At 40.0% G+C, this 19,942-nt stretch overlaps 1 protein-coding gene across 2 annotated transcripts in view; it reads left to right on the top strand.

The window, feature by feature from the left end:
• The first annotated feature begins 15,166 nt into the window (after nucleotides 1-15,166).
• RAD51 (RAD51 recombinase) overlaps nucleotides 15,167-19,942 on the top strand; it is a 30,999-nt gene continuing 26,223 nt past the window's right edge. For both annotated transcript variants that reach the window (XM_068964745.1, XM_068964746.1), the window contains exons 1-2: nucleotides 15,167-15,266; nucleotides 16,965-17,102. In XM_068964745.1, coding sequence (XP_068820846.1) covers nucleotides 15,180-15,266; nucleotides 16,965-17,102 — 225 coding nt within the window. In that variant the 5' untranslated portion in view covers nucleotides 15,167-15,179. The remainder of the gene's footprint in view (nucleotides 15,267-16,964; nucleotides 17,103-19,942) is intronic.

The raw sequence follows: 19,942 nt of genomic DNA, 5'->3' as shown, positions 1-19,942 counted from the left end.
CAGTGTATAGGCTCAGTAGCTGTGGCTCAGGGTTCTAGAACACAGTGTCAGTAGCTGTGGTGCATGGGCTTAGTTGTTCCATGGCACATGGGATCTTCCCAGATCAGGGGTCAAATGCGTGTCTCCGCCATTGGCAAGAGGATTCTGCCAATGAGCCACCAGGGAAACCCTCAAATGTTTTTTTAAAAGTATATGTGGGTATGTGTATATATGCATGTGTGTGAGAGATGCAGAAAAAAGGAGAGAAAACAAATACAACAACATGTACATAAGTGTTTAAATGCACTGTTCTTTCAACATTTCTTTAGGCTTCAATTTTTTCAAAATGAAAAACTGGAGATGAAGAGAGGTTTGCTTGAGGACTTCCCTGGTGGTCCAGTGGTTAAGGCTCTGCATTCCCATTGCAGAGGGCACAGAGTCTATCCCTAGTCAGGAAGCTTAAGATCCCACATGCTGCACAGTGGGATCTGTGTAGCCAAAAAGGGAGAGAGAAGGAAAAAAAAGTTTTCTTGGTGGCCAGGCATGAGAGGCAGTACAATTCTAAAATTTCATTGAGGCTCTAGGAAAGACTGATGAATTGCTTTTGTTCCATAAGGAAGTATATCTTCCTGCAGCTGTTTCTGATGCCAAATTTTATTTCTTTCCTTCCTAGACTATGCCAAATTCTTTCTGGTGATGTTTCCCCATCCTTTAAAAATTTTCCAAAACGAAAAATTGTATTGTGTTCTTTTTTAAAAATTGTGCTTAAATCACAAGGAAAGTAAACATTTCTTTTTAATTCTGCCCCTAGACACTCAGTTTCCCTTTTTAGAGACAACCAATATTACCTGTTTCTTACCTGTTGTTCCAAACCTGTCTGTGTATAAAAGTAAACATGTATGCAAGTAGGTATGAGTGTGTAAATATGTATTTCTTCTCTTCTTTTTTACACAAATAGCCCATCAATACACACTGTCCTTCACTTTACCTTTTTCACTTAAGGACATATCTTGATAGGTTCAGATCAAAACATAAAGAACTTCCAACACATATTTTTGCTTTTAGTTAAATCGTAGACCACTGGATGGATGTACTGTATCTATTGATAAGCATGTAGGTTGTTTATCATCTTCTGCTACTGTAAATTATGCTGAAATTTTGCATACGTGTTAAGTTTATCTATAGGATAGCTTCTTAGAAATGGAGCTGTTAAGTCAAAGGCTAGTTGCATTTGTAACTTTAATAGATGTCGGCAAACTGCCCTTTAAAATAGTCAAATCAATCCTACTAGGACTGAGTACCACAAACTTGCTAATACAGTGTGTCCCAAGCTTTTTGATGGTTATCTCAGTATGGTTTTGATTTATATTTCTCTCATGTGTGAAGTTGTGCTTCTTTACCTGTGCTTTAGAACAATTTGTATGTCCTTTTCTGTGAATTGTCTGTTGATAATCTTTGCCCATTTTTCTGAGTTATCTTTCTCATTGACTTGTAGGATGTGTTTATAAAAGAACTCTTTTTGATATACGTTGCCAAATTTCCCCCATTTGTTGGTTTACTTGATACTATTTATGATAGGTTTTGCCATTTAGAATCTTAAAGATATATATATAATGATGAAATAAAATTAACACTTTAAGGCAAAACAAGAAAAAATTTTCACTGCCCTTTCAGGCCTCCTCCCTTCCCTCTAGTGTGCATTGTGCACCTGCATTTTGCATTAACCACACCTCCCCAACAGCAGAAATATCTGTTCAGACATAGAGACCAGTTTTTCTTCTGGCACCAGCCATGTAGTCCTTAGAAAAAAACATTATTTTCTCAGTCCTGTAAGAAGTCTCAATGAACTACCACCTACCTTGTATATGTGGACATCTTTGGTGAACTTATGTATAAAGATTATGACTGGTATGACTGGTACAGAACAGACTGGGTCAGGTGACCTGGACAACACCTAATGGAAGAAAGTTCTTAAGTACTAAATGACTCTATTATTGTTACTAGCCATATTACTTGTATTCTGCCTATTTCATAAGATTACTGGGTTGTTTAGTTCATTTGTTTTGTTTGTGTGTGTTTAACATTACAAAATGTGTGACTGAGCCTCCGGTAAAATAATAATGACTAGGGGACTTGAAATGATTGACCAAATACATAGTTGGTGGCTCAGACAGTAAAGAATCTGCCTGTAATGCAGGAAACCCAGGTTTGATACCTGGGACAGGAAGATCCTCTGGAGAAGGGAGTGGCAACCCACTCTAGTATTCTTGCCTGGAGAATTCCATGGACAGAGGAGCCTGGCAGTCTACAACCCATGGAGTCGCAAAGAGTTGGACATGACTGAGTGACTAACACTTTCACTTTTCAGGGGACTTGAAATGATTGACCAAATGTGTAGTTCTATAACATCAATGTTTATGATAGTGTAGGTATGGGAGTAAGCCATTTCCTGGACCATAAGACACAAGTAAGACAGGCAATCCAGAGGCTTTGGGCAACTATTAATAGGCCCGAGTCCAGTAATAGCACAGTGAGTAGCATATCAATGAAATCCTCGCCTGACATGGGAATGAGTATTCCTAACGCTGTGGGACAAATTGGTCATGAAATGCCTCCCAAATCTTTGTCAAAATTAAGACACAAAAGGAGGGTTTTGTAAAAGAAAAAATGTTGGCCACCATCCAGTTCTATAAGATTTGAGTTATTAGCAGTGTAGGATGACATACAGTACATCCTAGAAAGGAATTCAGGGCGAAGAGCAGGATGAGGCATTTCATGCTCTGGCAGAACTGGCCCTCAGTTATTTTCTGGAGAAAATTTTATGAACCCAGTTTCTTGCATCTTCCCGTACTTAGAAAAGTACTAACACCGTTAACTAAGATATCTATTCTTTTTGAATAGTAGTCACCTAACAAGATGTGTGTTTGGTTGCACATACCCCTTTGTCAAAAGTCCCTACCTTGGCTTCCCCCTTTATTTCTTTTGCTGTAAAGCCCATGGTTTCTCTTAGAACTTTTATGGTTTAACACTACATTTATATCTTTGATTCATTATCCTAACACAGAGTATGAGATAAGGATCAAAATTATTTTTTTTCAGATGACTATGTGGTTATCTCAGCACCATTAAATGAACACCCTTTTTTTCCCAGTGATTCACAATTTCTCTCTTCTCATATATTCATACACTAAATTTCATATATTTCTCATATACTAAATTTCTCTATATATTCATATCTATAGCTGAGTATGTTAGACAGAATAAAGCCCCCCAGAGATGTCCACATCTTAATTCCTGAAACCTATGAATGTAACCTTATATCACAGTAGGGATTTTGCAAATGTTCTGAAACATCTTGACATGTGGAACTATCCTGCATTAGCTGGGTGGGTCCAGTGTAATCACAAGGGTCCTTATAAGAGGGAATCAGGATGTCAAGAGTCAGAGAAGGAGATGTGATGATGGAAGCTGAGATCAGAATGATTGTTGGCTTTGAAGATGGAGGAAGGGACCTCAAACCAGAGAGGGCAAATCCCTCTGAAAATTGGAAAAGGCAAGGAAACAGACTGTCTTCTAGGACCTCCAGAAGGAACACAGTCCTGCCAACACCTTGATTTTAGTTCATTGAGACCCAGAATTTAGGAATTCTGACTTCTAGAATTGTAAGACAATGCATCTCTGTTGTTTTAAGCCACTAAATTTGTGGTAATTTGTTACCAGCAGCAATAGGGAATAACAGCACTGGGATAACTAGTCTGTGCCGTTGACCTACTTTTGTGTACAAGCACATTTTAATTATTATAGTTTAATAATTTAGTTTTCAGAGAAGGCAATGGCAATCCACTCCAGTACTCTTGCTTGGAAAATCCCATGGATGGAGGAGCCTGGTAGGCTGGAGTCCATGGGGTCGCTAGGAGTCGGACACGACTGAGCGACTTCACTTTCACTTTTCACTTTCATGCGTTGGAGAAGGAAATGGCAACCCACTACAGTGTTCTTGCCTGGAGAATCCCAGGGACGGGGGCGCCTGGTGGGCTGCCATCTCTGGGGTCGCACAGAGTCGGACATGACTGAAGCGACTTAGCAGCATAATTTAGTTTACTGGCTGGTTGGTTCAGACCCTTTTATTTCAAGATGTCCCTGGCTCTTCCTGCTTTTTATTTTACCATATATAGGTGAGAATTAGCTTGTTCAGTTCCAACAAATCCTTGTTGACATTTTTACTGAGATCATGTTGTATAAATTTAAAGATCAACTAATGAAGGACTGCTATCTTAAATATGCTGTGTCTTCCAATACAAGTAGATAGTACCTTTTCTGTTTTGTGTCCTTTATTATCTTAAAGTTCCTTTTAATGTGTACTTTTCTTGTTAAGTTTATTCCAAGACATATTTTGTTACAATTTAAAACTATAATTGTAAAGTCAAATTTGTACAAAAAATTCATACACAAAAGAATATGGATGAAGACAAACTCATTCATATCTTACTAGAGAGCATCCTTCCACATACTAGGGTTTTTTAGCCATAAAGAAGAGCAATGACTATTGTATAGGCAACTGCCAGTGATTGACACAAATCCCATTGGGATTTCTATTGGAAATTCTGCCATAAAGGTGGGGTCATCTGCATATCTGAGATTACTGATATTTCTCCCCAGCACTCTTCCAGCTTGTGCTTCCTCCAGCCCGGCATTTCACATGATGTACTCTGCATGTAACTTGAATAAGCAGGGTGAAAATATAGAGCCTTGACGTGCTCCTTTCCAGATTTGGAACATATTCATTGTTCCGTGTCTGGTTCTAACTTGCTTCCTAACCTGCATAAAGGTATCTCAGGAGGCAGATAAGGTGATCTGGTAATCCCATCTCTTCAAGAATTTTCCACAGTTTGTTGTGATCCACACAGTCAAAGACTTTAACGTAGTCGATGAAACAGAAGTAGATGTTTTTCTGGAATTCCCTAGCTTTTTCTCTGATACAGTGGATGTTTGCAATTTGATCTCTGATTCCTCTGCGTTCTCTAATCCAGCTTGAACATCTGGAAGTTCAAGATGTTCATGTACTGTTGAAACCTAGTTCTCGGTTCACATACTATTGAAACTTAGCTTGGAGAATTTTGAGTATTACTTTGCTAGCATGTGAAATGAATGTATTTACATACAGAGTACATCATGCAAAATGCCAGGCTGGATGAAGCACAAGCTGGAATCAAGATTGCTTGGAGAAATATCAATAATCTCAGATGTGCAGATGACACCACCCTTATGGGCAGAAAGCAAAGAGGAACTAAAGAGCCTCTTGATGAAGGTGAAATAGGAGAGTGGAAAAGCTGGCTTAAAACTCAACATTCAAAAAATTAAGATCATGGCATCTGGTCCCATCACTTCATGGCAAATAGATGGGGAAACAATGGAAACAGTGACAAACTTTATTTTCTTGGCCTCCAAAGTCACTGCAGATGGTGATTGCAGCCATGAAATTAAAAGACACTTGCTCCTTGGAAGAAAAGCTTTGACAAACCTAGATAGCACATTAAAAACAGAGGCATTACTTTGCCAACAAAGGTCCATCTAGTCAAAGCTATCGTTTTTCCAGCAGTCACGTATGGATGTGAGAGTTGGACCATAAAGCTGAGTGCGGAAGAATTGATGCTTTTGAACTGTGGTGTTGGAGAAGACTCTTGAGAGTCCCTTGGACTGCAAGAAGATCTAACCAGTCCATCCTAAAAGAAATCAGTCCTGTATATTCATCGGAAGGACTGATGCTGAAGCTGAAACTCCAATATTTGGCCACCTGAGGCAAAGAACTGACTCATTGGGAAAGACCCTGATCCTGGGAAAGATTGAAGGTGGGAGAAGGGTACGACAGAGGATGAGATGGTTGGATGGCATCATCGACTCATGAATTTGAGCATGCCCTGGGAGATGGTGAAGGACAGGGAAGCCTGGCGCTCTGCAGTCCATGGCAAAGAGTCGTACATGACAGAGCGACTGAACAACAACATTTAGAAATTCACTGAGTTTGGAGAATTTTCAACTGAATGATATTGAGCTCTTCTGGGAACATAAAGATTTCTCCATACAGGTCCTGAACGTTTCTTAAAGTTCATTCCTAGATATTTATGGGTTTTATTGCTACTGTGAATGGGACCTTTTTTTCTATTATATCATCTAGTTAGATATTGTTAGCACTTAATAAAGCTCTGATCTTTTTATATTTTGTGATTACACTACTATATTCTCTTATTGTCCCTTAAAACATTCAAGTATATAATCATATCTATAAATCTTTCCCAATATTTACATCTTTATTTTCTCTTATTATTTCATTCTTTTGTTACTACACTTAGTAGCACTTTCTGCACAATAGTAAGTAATAGTGGCAATAGATAACTTTGTCCTTGATTTTTTTTTTTGGTGGAATCTTAGTTCCCAAACCAGGAATCAAACCTGAGCCCTCGGTGGTGAAAGCATGGAGTTTAGGACTCCACTAGATCACCAAGGAATTCCTTTGTTCTTGATTTTAATGAAAGTATTTCTAATGTTTAATTAGCAACGAGATGATGGCAGCTTTCTGGGATATCTATATCTATGTATTCTTGATCATGTTAAGCAAACACCTAATACCTTTTAACCTTTTTCTCCCCTTAATGAGGGATTTATGTTGAAAGAGATAGGAATACCAGACCACCTGACCTGCCTCTTGAGAAATCTGTATGCAGGTCAGGAAGCAACAGTTAGAACTGGACATGGAACAACAGACTGGTTCCAAATAGAAAAAGGAGTATGTCAAGGCTGTATATTGTCACTGTGCTTATTTAACTTATATGCAGAGTATATCATGAGAAACGCTGGGCTGAATGAAGCACAAGCTGGAATCAAGATTGCGGGGAGAAATATCAACAACCTCAGATATGCAGATGACACCACCCTTATGGCAGAAAGTGAAGAAGAACTAAAGAGCCTCTTGATGAAAGTGAAAGAAGGGAGTGAAAAAGTTGGCTTAGAAAACAAAGATCATGGCATCTGGTCCCATCACTTCAAGGGAAATAGATGGGGAAAAAGTGGAAACAGTGGCTGACTTTATTTTTCGGGGCTCCAAAATCACTGCAGATGGTGATTGCAGCCATGAAATAAAAAGACACTTAGTCCTTGGAAGAAAAATTATGACCAACCTAGATAGCATATTAAAAAGTAGAGACATTACTTTGTCAACAAAGGTCCATCTAGTTCAGGCTATGGTTTTTCCAGTGGTCAGGTATGGATGTGATAGTTGGACTATAAAGAAAGCTGAGTGCAGAAGAATCGATGCCTTTGAACTGTGGTGTTGGAGAAGACTCTTGAGAGTCCCTTGGACTGCAAGGAGATCCAACCAGTCCATCCTAAAGGAAATCAGTCCTGAATATTCATTGGAAGGACTGATGTTAAAGCTGAAACGCTAATACTTTGGCCACCTGATGTGAAGAACTGACTCCTTTGAAAAGATCCTGTTGCTGTGAAAGATTGAAGGTGGGAGGAGAAGGAGACGAGAGGATGAGATGGTTGGATGGCATTACCGACTCGATGGACATGAATTTGAGTAAACTCTGGGAGTTGGTGTTGGACATGGAGGCCTGGCGTGCTGCAGTCCTTGGGGTCTCAAAGAGTCAGACACGACTGAGTAACTGAACTGAACTGATGTTGAATTTTATTGGAGATGATCAATAACCTCAGATATGCAGATGACACCACCCTTTTGGCAGAAAGTGAAGAGGAACTAAAAAGCATCTTGATGAAAGTGAAAGAGGAGACTGAAAAAGTTGGTTTAAAGCTCAACATTCAGAAAACGAAGACCATGGCATCTGGTTCCATCACTTCATGGGAGATAGATGGGGAAACGGTGGAAACAGTGTCGGACTTTATTTTGGGGGGCTCCAGAATCACTGCAGGTGGTGACTGCAGCCATGAAATTAAAAGACGCTTACTCCTTGGAAGGAAAGTTATGACCAATCTAGGTAGCATATTCAAAAGTAGAGACATTACTTTGCCAACAAAGGTCCATCTAGTCAAGGGTATGGTTTTTCCAGTGGTCATGTATGGATGTGAGAGTTGGACCGTGAAGAAAGCTGAGTGCCGAAGAATTGATGCTTTTGAACTGTGGTGTTGGAGAAGACTCTTGAGAGTCCCTTAGACTGCAAGGAGATCCAACTAGTCCATTCTGAAGGAGATCAGCCCTAGGATTTCTTTCAAGGGAATGATGCTAAAGCTGAAACTCCAGTACTTTGGCCACCTCATGCGAAGAGTTGACTCATTGGAAAAGACTCATGCTGGGAGGGATTGGGGGCAGGAGGAGAAGGGGACGACAGAGGATGAGATGGCTGGATGGCATCACTGACTCGATGGATGTGAGTCTGAGTGAACTCCGGGAGTTGGTGATGGACGGGGAGGCCTGGCGTGCTGCGATTCATGGGGTCGCAAAGAGTTGGACATGACTGAGCGACTGATCTGAACTGAGAACAGAACTTAGCACTCCAAAATGTCTCTTTGGTTTGTGGGTTATTTCAAGTTGAAAACAATCAAGACCTGACCAAGATCAGAAAGTAACTTTGACCTTTTCCCTGATTGCCTAAAAAATATTCAGAGGTTTGTTCCTGGTTCAGGGGTATCACGAGTCTACTCTGTGTTCCATTGTCTCTGCATGACCCAACAAATATTTATTTGCCAAACATTTGCCTTTCCATCTGCCTCCCTCTCCTTTAAAGTCCTAAGCCACTATCCCCAACATCCTATTTTGTCTTTAGCTAAAGATGGTTTTTCAGGTGAGGGTTTCTGCTCTTTTGCAGAGTTACTCAGATTTCCTGGGTCACTCCCAGGTGTACATATTACTAAACTTTTTATTTTTTTCCTTTTGTCTTAATGTCAATTTCTCAGATCAGCCAGAAGAACCTATGAGGGTAGAGGAAAATTTCTTCCTGACAAATGCTTTCCAATATGATAAAATTAGTAATTTGATTTTTCTCCTTGACCTATTAATATAACCAATTATAACTGATTTTTTCTAATATTGCATCATTCTTGCACTACTCAAATAGATCATTTGGACGTGACATGGGATTTCCTGTTCTAGATTTCCTTTTTTGTGCTCCAGGTTGATTATGCTAATGAGATCATATTCTTGAACAAATGATCAGATTTCTGCTGATTAAGTTTTGGTTTCAAAACTTAGAAGTTGCCTCCTTGAGATTTCAGACTGGTCACTTACCTTGTAACTTAGGATATATATATTCAAAACTTCAATTACACATTTATAGATATTCTCATGAATTGCTGATTGATTTAGTAAGAAATCTACTTCCAGCTTAGTTGGTTGTCTTGGAGGAAAGGAACATAAAACTACTCATTTGTTTAAGCCAGAAAAAAAAAAAGATTATTGGAATGTAGGAAGATTATTGGAATGTAGAGCTATCTCATGGACCTCAAGAGCATTAAGTGCTGCAGGTTCCCTGAGAAATTGGAAAGATCTGGGAAGCAGTCAGATTTCAAAACAGTTTCTTTCTGTTTAACTCTCTCCCACTTCCTTATCTCAATTTCTTAACCTTTCTGCAAATGGGTTTTCTTTGGTTTGACATCCACACAGCCACAGGAATTCTATTTTAATGAGAGGTCAAAGTCATGTATCATCACACAGCCAAGAGGGGCTGTGGGTTTGCAGATGTTCTAAGGAGAGTATGTGAAGAATAGGCATGAAGGTGTGTATCTCTGGTATGGATGGCAGTTCACGATTATCCCCAATTACTATCTAGAATCATTAGTTAGGTTACTTCTACCTTCAGAATGCTTCCTGAATCTGTTCTGTCATTGCTCTAATGCAAACCTTCATCTTGAGAAATGGAGTTATTTCCTGCCATATCAATTAACAAGGATCTCACCAGACTCTTGCATCTTCCCAGACATGGAAAATCATCAAATTTCTTAACTTGGGATATCTGGTTTCCTTTAACAATAATCTCTGATATTCAGCCTGCCTGCCCTTTGTCACAGAACTTCTATATAACCTGGCTCCTCCCCTTGACTCCTCGGAGCAGTTCTCTCAAGGCTACTTGAGATGCTGCCTCCTGGGGTTAAGTCCTAAAAATTTCCACCAAATAAAACAACTCTCAACCTTTAGGTTGTGACTATTTTTCAAATCGACAATCTCTTGCCTGAAATATTTCAAGCACTTCATAACAGTTTCTATTGTTTTTACTCTATCCTGAAATCTGTCCTTCAATGCCACAGGGTAACCATGTGAGGATTAAATTAAAAGTTCATGAATTTTAAAGCACTCCACAAATATAAAGTGGTGCGGAACAAAAAACAGGTATAAAGCATGAGATTCATTGGATTAAAAACTTTCAGATGTACCCATTACCTAAAGAATAAAGATCAAAGTTCTATAATGGTCTTATACGTCTCTTCATGCTGCTGCTGCTGCTGTGAAGTCGCTTTAGTCGTGTCCGACTCTGTGCGACCCCACAGTGGGCAGCCCACCAGGCTCCTCAGTCCCTGGGATTCTCCAGGCAAGAATACTGAAGTGGGTTGCCATTTCCTTCTCCCTACTTCTCTTCATGGAAATAATATAAACGTAAACTCTCAGCACCTGGTAAGACACTTTTCCTCCCTCATCAGACAGTACTCCTTAACCACAGTTAATTTCCATACCCACACAGCGCTATTCGCTTATAATGTCTTCCATCTCATCTACTCCCAGTAAACACTAATCACCCTTTAAAACTGGAATCAACTTTTAATAAACTACGAAAAGATTTACATTCTCAAAATCCAGAGTCCTGCAAATTTCCAGTAAAGTACCACAGCCTGACTAATATTTCAGTCCTTTCTTTCTCTCCATTAGCTTTCTGTTCCAGTTTCACCCATGTACTTCAGCGGCATCAGCTCCACCATCTACAAGAGCCTAGAAAGCGCCTGAACTCCGTAATTGGTCTAAGTTAGAGGCTCAGCGCACCCTGAAGGGCCAAATGCCCCAGGTTAGACACTTAAGAAACAAATTAAGAGCTCTCAGTGCTGTGCTTAGTCGTTCAGTCGTGTCCAACTCTTTGTCACCCCATGGGCTGTAACCCGCCTCTCTCCTTTGTCCATGGGGATTCTCCAGGCAAGATTACCGGAGTGGGTTGCCATGCCCTCCTCCAGGGGATCTTCCCGACCCAGGGATCGAACCCAAGTCTTCCGCAGTGTAGGCGGATTCTTTACTGTCTAAGCCACCAGTTCGCAACAGCCTGGCTATTCCCAAGAGGGGCTGAGGAGCTACAGCTGAGTCGCCCGCCCGCGGTGCATACTGGGATATGTGGTCTCGGGAGGCCCACAGCCTCTTGGGAGTTGTAGTCCTCGATCTGGTAAAGGGTGAGAAAAACGTAACTCTCAAGTTCTGGATTAGTCCTAACGGAGAAAAAGAAGACGGGAACCCATAACATCCTGCAAGCTCAAGTTCTTTGAGCCCAACTCTCGATCTCACGAGTGGTCGAGGCGGCTGGAAGGCGGGCCTGAGAAGGGTGGGGAGACGTTACGTTGACGCGGGCGTGACCTTGCCCAATAGGATTTGGCGGGATTTCCGAAAGCTGTAGGCAGAGCGCGCGCTGCGGCTTGAGACCGAGGCCTAAGAGGAGGTGAGACGCGCCGCAGGAGCGCAGTTGGAAGCTCAAACTCGCCTGGGCTTTGTGCAGAAGGCCGAAGCAAAGGAGTAGAGAAGCGGGGCACAAGCGAGGGGATCTACAGTCCGTCCGGGATCGGGCGCGGGCGGGTCCAGCAGACGGTAGTCGGAGTGTGCAACCTGCCCTAGCGAATAGCAAAGCACGGCAGGTCCAGGTGAGTGTGAGACGCAGACCAAGCCCCTTCCACCGCCAGGTTAGTCCCGGCATAAGCCGGACCCAGGATTAAACCCAGATTTGGGCCCCAGCTCCGCAGCCTTAGGGGCCCCTCTGTTTCTCCCAAGTGAGAAACTCGGAAATGGCGGGGCGGAGCCGGGACGTGTCCGGGCTGCTTCGACCGTCGGAGTTCGCTGAGGGGAAAATAGAAGCGCACTCTAGCGTTTAGAGCTGGGAGGAACCTTGGGAGGCCTTCACTTCCAACACCTACTTAATGGGCGTCCGCGAGGAATCCAAGATCCAGAGACGTATAGTGACAGAGTCACAGCTCTTAAGCCAGAACCACGGTTTCCAGGTTTCTGGTCAGTGCCCTTTCCATTACACAAAATTTTGCTTACCAGAGTACCCACCTCCAGTTGCCAGTAAGATAATTTGCTTTTTCTAATGCGGAAGACCTTTTACGTGATGTCTAGGGTAATGATCTGTAGTGACGTATGCTGTTTTTTCTTAAACTTATAAGCCAAGTGTAGTATACAAATAGAAAAATGCACAGATCAAAAGTGTGTACAGCTTCATGAGTCATTACAAAATGAATATACCACTCAGATCAAGAAAGAGTGCTGTCATCACCCGGGAGCCTCCCTTGTGCCCCCTTCTCTAATACTCTCCCTTCTCGCCAGAGGTAACCACTGTGTTGACTACTAATACCATTGATTAATTTTGCCTGTTTGCCTAAAGAAAGACTATTTTTGTGTCTGGCTTTGCTCAACGTTCTGTCTGTAGGTTCGTGTCTTTGCATTTAGCAATACTTTCTCGTTGCTGTGTTGTAGTCCTCCTATTCATTATACCAATGATGGATATCAGGATTATTTCTAGTTTTTAGCTTTCAGGACAAAGGTGGCTGAGAAAATTCCTGCATACAGTTTAGTGCACACGTATATGTTTTTCAGTGGGTTAATAGTAATAATAATAATAGAGTGGCAAAATTCCTGGGTCAAAGTATTTGTCTGTCTCCACCTTCCATGTTTAATACAGTACCAATACACTCGAACCAGCGGTGAATGAGTGTTCAGTTGTTCCACACGTTTGCTAATAGTTAATGTTAATCTTTTAAAATTTTAGCTATTATCTTGTGGTTTTAATTTTAGTTTTCCTGATTATTAATGAAATTGAGCATTTGTGGATACGTTTATTAACCATTTGAGTATCTTCTCTTGTGACGTGCTTGTTCAGATCTCTTTTGCCTATTTTTTATTGGGTTGTCTTTCTTGCTGGTTTGCAAGAATTCTTTATATATTCTCGTTATCAGCCATGAGGTATATTTGTGGTAAATTTTTCCCCCCTCACTATTGTTTGACTTTGTTTCTTGCAGTGGTGTCTTGATTAGATGTTTTCAGTCGCTCAGTCATCTGGCTTTTTTTTTCTTTTTTTAATTGTTTATTTGGCTGCACTTGGTCTCAGTTGTGGCATGTGGAATCTAGTTCCCCAACCAGGGATCGAACTTGGGCCCTCTGCACTGGGAATGTGCAGAGTCTTAGCCACTGGACCACCAGGGAAGTCCCAGTCCTCTGACATTTTGTGACTCCATGGACTGTAGCCCTCCAGTCTCCTCTGTCCGTGGAATTTTCCAGGTACATGAGATCTTTCCAACCCAGGGATTGAACCCATTTCTCTTGTATCTCCTGCATTGGCAGGTAGATTCTTTATCACTGTGCCACCTGGGAAGCCATAGCTTTTTTTTTTTTGGCTGCACTGGGTATTAGTTCCTATACGTGGGATCTAGCTACCTGACCAGGGATTGAGCACCAGCCCATGCCTTGGGAGCTTGGAGTCTTAGCCACTTGACTACCAGAGAAGTCCCAGCCATAGCATTTTGATGGATGGAATTTCTAAATTTAAATATAGTCCAGTTTTTCAGCCTGTTGCTTTTTGATTACTGCTTTATGTATACAGTTCCAGCCGTCTTTTTCATAAATTATGAAGGAAGACACTTTAAGTTGCCTTCAGATGATTCTGATATTTGGAATTATAAACTCACATTATGCTAAGCATGCCATCTAAGAGAACTACACCTGAACCAGTCAAGAACAAATGGTCACCTTCTGTCAAGCCTCTAAGACTGGAGATTCCTTACCTGTTATTTTTTGAATTAAATTTATCTTGATTGTTAAATTGTCCAGATTATTTTGGTGTGACTTAAGTATATTTATCCTTGTAGACATCAAGATTTGTTTGCTTTTACTAATACCTCATGAAGAAAATTAAAATTTTTTGTTCTCCTTTCTTTGAATCAGTGCAATCTTAACTATTAAAATAATCTGACTTTTGTATTGGCCTTATATGGAAGATGTCAAACTGAGCAGGGTACTTCCATGTTACTTATTCATTTGTGCATTCAGTGAAGTCTGGCATTGGTTAAAATGTTGCTCTTTAAATTTCATACACTTTTGTTACAAAGAACCGAAATGTGGGACTACAAACTATGATTATTGCCTAAGGTGCGGAGCATTCTCCTCTCAGTCCACTGTTTCTGTATCAGGAGTGGAGATTTATGGCAGTGATTCTGTACCTTCATTTCACTCTTTTCCCATCACCCCCAAACCCTGCTTTCTTGGAAGAGAACAGTGGAACTGAAACGGTTTAACCCTAAATCAGTTTTGGGTTTTTTTTAAGTAGAGTCCTGGAAAATCTGCATTCAGTTGCCGAATATTTAACAAACACCTAACATTTATGATGTATCTTAAGTTATATACAAATAAGACTTGGCCCTTATCTATAAGAAAGATGAAGCAGGAGAACTGGGGGTCATAGTTCATATAGTTAAGCTGTCTAGGTGGAAGGGAAAGCTGATGAGGGATTTCTTCTTTCTCCTGCCGTGGGTAAGTCAGTGATTAAACCAAAAGCCTAGTCATTTTTTTTCTTAGTATATATTTTTTATTGAACTATAGTTGACTTACAGTGTTTCAGGTATACAGAATGGTGATTCAGTTAGACATATATATTATTTTTCACTTTATTTCCCATTGTAGTTTATTACAAGATATTGCCTATAGTTCCCTGTGCTATACAGTAAACTTTTGTTGCTTATTGTGTATCTGTTTTTTAATTAAAAATCTAGCATTCTGTTCATACTAAGTCAAACAAGTAGAATCAAAATGACATAAATTTTTTAGCTAAGCATAAATTCATAAGTTTTCTTAAATATATTATGCATACTATTTATATATATATATATCCAGAGGAAAACCCTAGGAAGTAGTTCTTTAAGAGATTTACTGTAAAACTATGTTTGCGTGTCTGTACTTTATCTAGTGTTCTTCCTGATGGCCATCTGTGTTTTCCAGTATTGAACGCTGAGTAATGGCTATGCAGATGCAGCTTGAAGCAAATGCAGATACTTCAGTAGAAGAAGAAAGCTTTGGTCCACAACCTATTTCTCGATTAGAGGTGTGTGCTTGGTTGCTAATTTTAAAATTATACTGCTGGATAAGATGGTTCTATCTACTGGGAGGAATCACAACCTTTACATAAACTAAAATCCAAATTAGAGTTTTCAGGAGGGTTGTCAAGGATCCTGTGGAAAGACTTAAGACAGTTGCTAAACAGGTCTACAAAGGTCCCTTTTTTGTCAAGAATTCTTCCCCTCCTTCATCATTTTTCTTTCTTAGAACTGGATGTCAGAAGCTAAGAAGCCCTAGGATCCCATGTAGAATCTGTGTTATTTGTACTAAGTATGAAATTACCATCCAGGAAATTGTAGTGGCCTGGACCAGCTATGCAGGAAGTGGAGAGGAACAACATCTCTCCACCAACTTGGATCTGTGATGAAGTTACTAAGAAGACAGCTCTCTTAGACAGACTGGCTTGGGGTTAAGGTATGAGAGTTCAAGACTCTGCACAAGAACATCAAGCACCAAGCCTGGGGCCTTGCACTATTTCTGCACATTGTACATAGGTCCCAGAGTGAGTGCCGTTGACTTGGGCTGAAAGAATCGGGAGAGTATACTGAGAAAGTCTTCATTCTTGTCTCTCTGCATATTCCTCCCATTCTCCACCTAAGCTTCAGCTCTTCAGAAGATACTTAAACAGGTTTCTTAAACACATTGGAGAATTCAGAGTCATAACTTTTGGTTTCAGTGAGCATCTTTATAACCACCCGTGCGTACTGCTTATTGCTTGAATCTTTATAACAGACTTGGTTTCTAGGGCTATGTACTATTTCTCTCCCCTCTCCCAAACCTTCCCTGACCCCAGATACATACATATCCCACTGATAATGCATGCTTTCCCCAAAGTCATGGTTTTGGTGGCTAATAAACCCAAAGCTGACTTTGTTTATCCGGAGAAGGAAGTGCCTTTGGATGGTTTGTTTTTGAGGAGTGGCATGTAAATCCCTGACCAAAAATAGTTTTCCTCATTCTTAATATCACTTGTTAAAGCCGAGCTTTCCAGTTATTGGGCAACAAAGAATATATGCTAAGATATGCTCCCCTTAGCTCTGGGACAGTCTTATCTGTTTACCCAGCTTAGTGTAAAACTTATTATTCTTTATGTGTGCTTGATGTAGAAAACTTTGGGAAGCACCAGATTAAAGTGGCCTTTTAGGGCCCAGGTCTCAAAGTTCATTTAGAGTTCCAGTCAAAAGATTTAGTTACAGGTTTAATCCCAATTCATGACAAGAGTCTTTTAATATACATAGTGTTAGTTTAAAACTACTGGTTTTGATAATGAATGAAAACTGAAAAAAAGTGGAAGTGAAGTCACTCAATCATGTCTGACTCTTTGCGACCCGTGGACTGTATGTAGCCTTCCAGGCTCCTCCATCCTTAGGCTTCTCCAGGCAAGAATACTGGAGTGGGTAGCCTTTCCCTTCTCCAGGGGATCTTCCCAACGCAGGGATCAAACCCGAATCTCCCGTGTTACAGGCAGACTCTTTACCATCTGAGCCACCAAGAGAATACCTTTGATGATGAATATATTGGTAATTTGTTATGAAATGCATCATATGTAGGGCATACTTTTTAAAGCTTTTGCATATAATATCACAGTTATAAACAGTCCTGTTAAATAAGTAGGGCCAATATCCACATTCAGCAGATGAGGGAACCAAAGCTTAGATTTATCTGTAGTTTTCTTCACTTGCAGCAATGTGGTATAAATGCCAATGATGTGAAGAAATTGGAAGAAGCTGGATTTCATACCGTAGAGGCTGTTGCCTATGCACCAAAGAAGGAGCTAATAAATATTAAGGGGATTAGTGAAGCCAAAGCTGATAAAATTCTGGTAAGTACCGCTTGTGTGGCCAAGAAAGGCAGTAGTGGGAGTGGCAAAGAAGAGTATATGGTGAGAGACCGCAGTCTCCCTTCTTCATCCCCCATGTGTCATCCTCTTCCCTTTTCCAGAAGTGACTGTATTACCAGCTAATTAGCTTTGTATGTCTTCTTGCATAAACTGGGATTTTTCCTAGGGAACTGCAATATCACGGGGGTATGACATAAATACTGCCAAATTGACTACCAGTTTGCACTCCTACCAGCCGTGAGTGATGTGTGCCTTATCATTTCTGGATGTTATAATTTCATGCCTTAGAAATGTACTCATTAGTATGTAGCCACTGAAAATAGTTTTGAAGAACATTCATTGACATATGAAAATGTTCCTGATATAAGAAAGCAGGTTAAAAAATGTGTTTATGAAAAAAAAAAATGTGTTTATGTGCTTATGTCTTTATCTTTTTAAATGTGTGTATTTATATACATACAGCATATACACTGGGGATAACTACAGCAAAATACTAACACTGTTTCTGGATGGTGAGAATGTGCACAGTTTTTATTTTTGCCTCAATTTTCTGAAGTTTCTGCAGTTTTATAATAGACTTGTATTACTTTATTTAAAATATTTATTTATTTATTTGGCTGCATTGGGTCTTAGTTGCAGCATGTGTGATCTAGTTCCCTGAACAGGGATCAAAACCAGGCCCCTTGCATTGGGAGGGTGGACTCTTAGCCACTGGACCACTAGGAAAGTCCCCTAAACGTGTATTACTTTAAATAGAAAAGTTGTTTTTATTCCTTGAATATTAGAGTCTTGTTAATTAGGCTGCCAGTGTGTATAGTCTATTAATTAGCTAGTCATAAGCAAGATTCTTTAATCATAAGAAAGTGTGATTACAAATCATTAATGCTTAGTTTTTTTTAACTTTAGTAAATGATGTAAAAGTGATTTTACATGCTTAACCAAAATAAGGTAATAATAATCCTTTATATTATATTGCACTTTAACTTTTTTAATTGAAATTTTATTTTAGACTGTTGTGTTTCAGGTGTACGGCTAAGTGATTCATATGGCAATACATATACAATTTCCATTCTTTGTAGATTCTTTTCCAGTTCAGGTTATTATAGAATATTGAGTAGAGTTCCCTTATAGCACTTTAACTTTGAAATCCCATCCCTTTTGTATGCACAGTATTCTCACTTGCCCTTCATACCGACACTAGGAGAGAGAGGTAGGACCAGTGTTAGCTCTGCCTTACAGATAAGGAAACTTAGGCACAGTGTTTCAGTTATTTATCCAACGTTACACAGTTGATCGCAGAACTAAGACTAGAATCCAGTTATTTTCATCCTGATACACTGTGATACTTTTTTATTTCCCTCCAATGTCTTGCAGCTACTATTCATTTTTCTTGCTTCATATATTCCTTTGGCACTCATAGTACCCTGTGATTACATTTTATTTTATGTATTTTATCCTTTGGTATTTATAGGCTATACCTTGGCAATAACTGCAGGTTAGGTTCCAGACCACCACAACAAAGCAAATATCACAGTAAAGCAAGTCACACGAATTTTTTGGTTTCCTGTTGCCTATAAAAATTACACTTACACTATTTTGCAGTCTGTTAATTATACAATAGTATTAGATCTACAAAAACAGTGTGTATACCTTAATTTAAAAATACTTCACTATTAAAAAATGTTAACCATCATCTGAGCCTTCAGCAGTTTATATTCTTTTTGTTGGTGAGAGTCTTGCCTTGACTTTTATGACTGCTGACTGATCAGGGGGGTAGTTGCTGAAGGTTGGCGTGGCTGCAGCAATTTCTTCAAATAAGACCACAATGAAGTTTGCCACATAGATTGAATCTTCCTTTCTTTCATGAATGATTTATCTGTAATACGCAATGCTATTTGACAGCATTGTAAAATGTTTATTTGTTTAATGTTTTGGCTGCCCTGGGCATTTGTTGCTGCCTGAGGGCTATTATGGTTGCAGTGCGTGGACTTTTCATTGGCTTCTTTTGTTGCGGAACATGGTCCCTAAGCGTGGGCTTAGTTGCCCCATGGCATGTAGAATGATCCCAGACCAGGGATTGAACCTGTGTCCGCTGCATTGGACCACCAGGGAAGTCCTGTTTTATAGCATTTTATCCCCAGCAGAAGTTTTTCTAGATTGGCATCAGCCCTCTCAAACACTGCCACTGCTTTATCAACCAAGTTTATGTCATATTCTGAATCTTTTGTAGTCATGTCACCAATCTTCACAGCATCTTCGCCAGTAGATTCTATTTCAAGAAACCACCCTTTGCTTATCTATAAGAAGCAGCTCCTTACCCATGAAAGTTTTATCATGATATTGCAGTGTTTCTGCCACAACTTGAGGCTCCACTTCTAGTTCCTTTGCTCTTCCCACCACATCTGTATTTACTTCCTCTGCCAAAACCTGTCAGAGTCATCCATGAGAGTGAAAATCAGCTTCTTTCAGGCTCCTGTTAAATGACAGCTTGACCTTTTCCCTTGAACCATGAATTTACTTTTTTTAAAAAATACTTTTCTTTTTTAACAAATGTACTTAATGGCATCTAGGATGGTAAGTCCTTTCCAAAAGATTTTCAACTGATTTTGCCCAGATCCATCAGAGGAATCACTGTCTATGACAACTGTGGTCTTATAAGATGCATTTCTTAAATAATAAGATTTGAAAGGCAGAATTACTCCTGATTCACAGGGTGCAAAATGGATGTTGTGTTAGCAGGCATGAAAACAACATTAAATCTCATTGTGCTTATCCAAAGCTCTTGAGTAACCAGGTATGTTGTCAGTGAGCAATAATAGTTT

Source organism: Capricornis sumatraensis, chromosome 2, assembly GCF_032405125.1.
Source record: "Capricornis sumatraensis isolate serow.1 chromosome 2, serow.2, whole genome shotgun sequence".
In the NCBI taxonomy this organism is placed as follows: domain Eukaryota; kingdom Metazoa; phylum Chordata; class Mammalia; order Artiodactyla; family Bovidae; genus Capricornis; species Capricornis sumatraensis.
The sequence above is the reverse complement of the archived record's forward strand: the minus strand, read 5'-3'. Positions and strand labels throughout refer to the sequence as shown.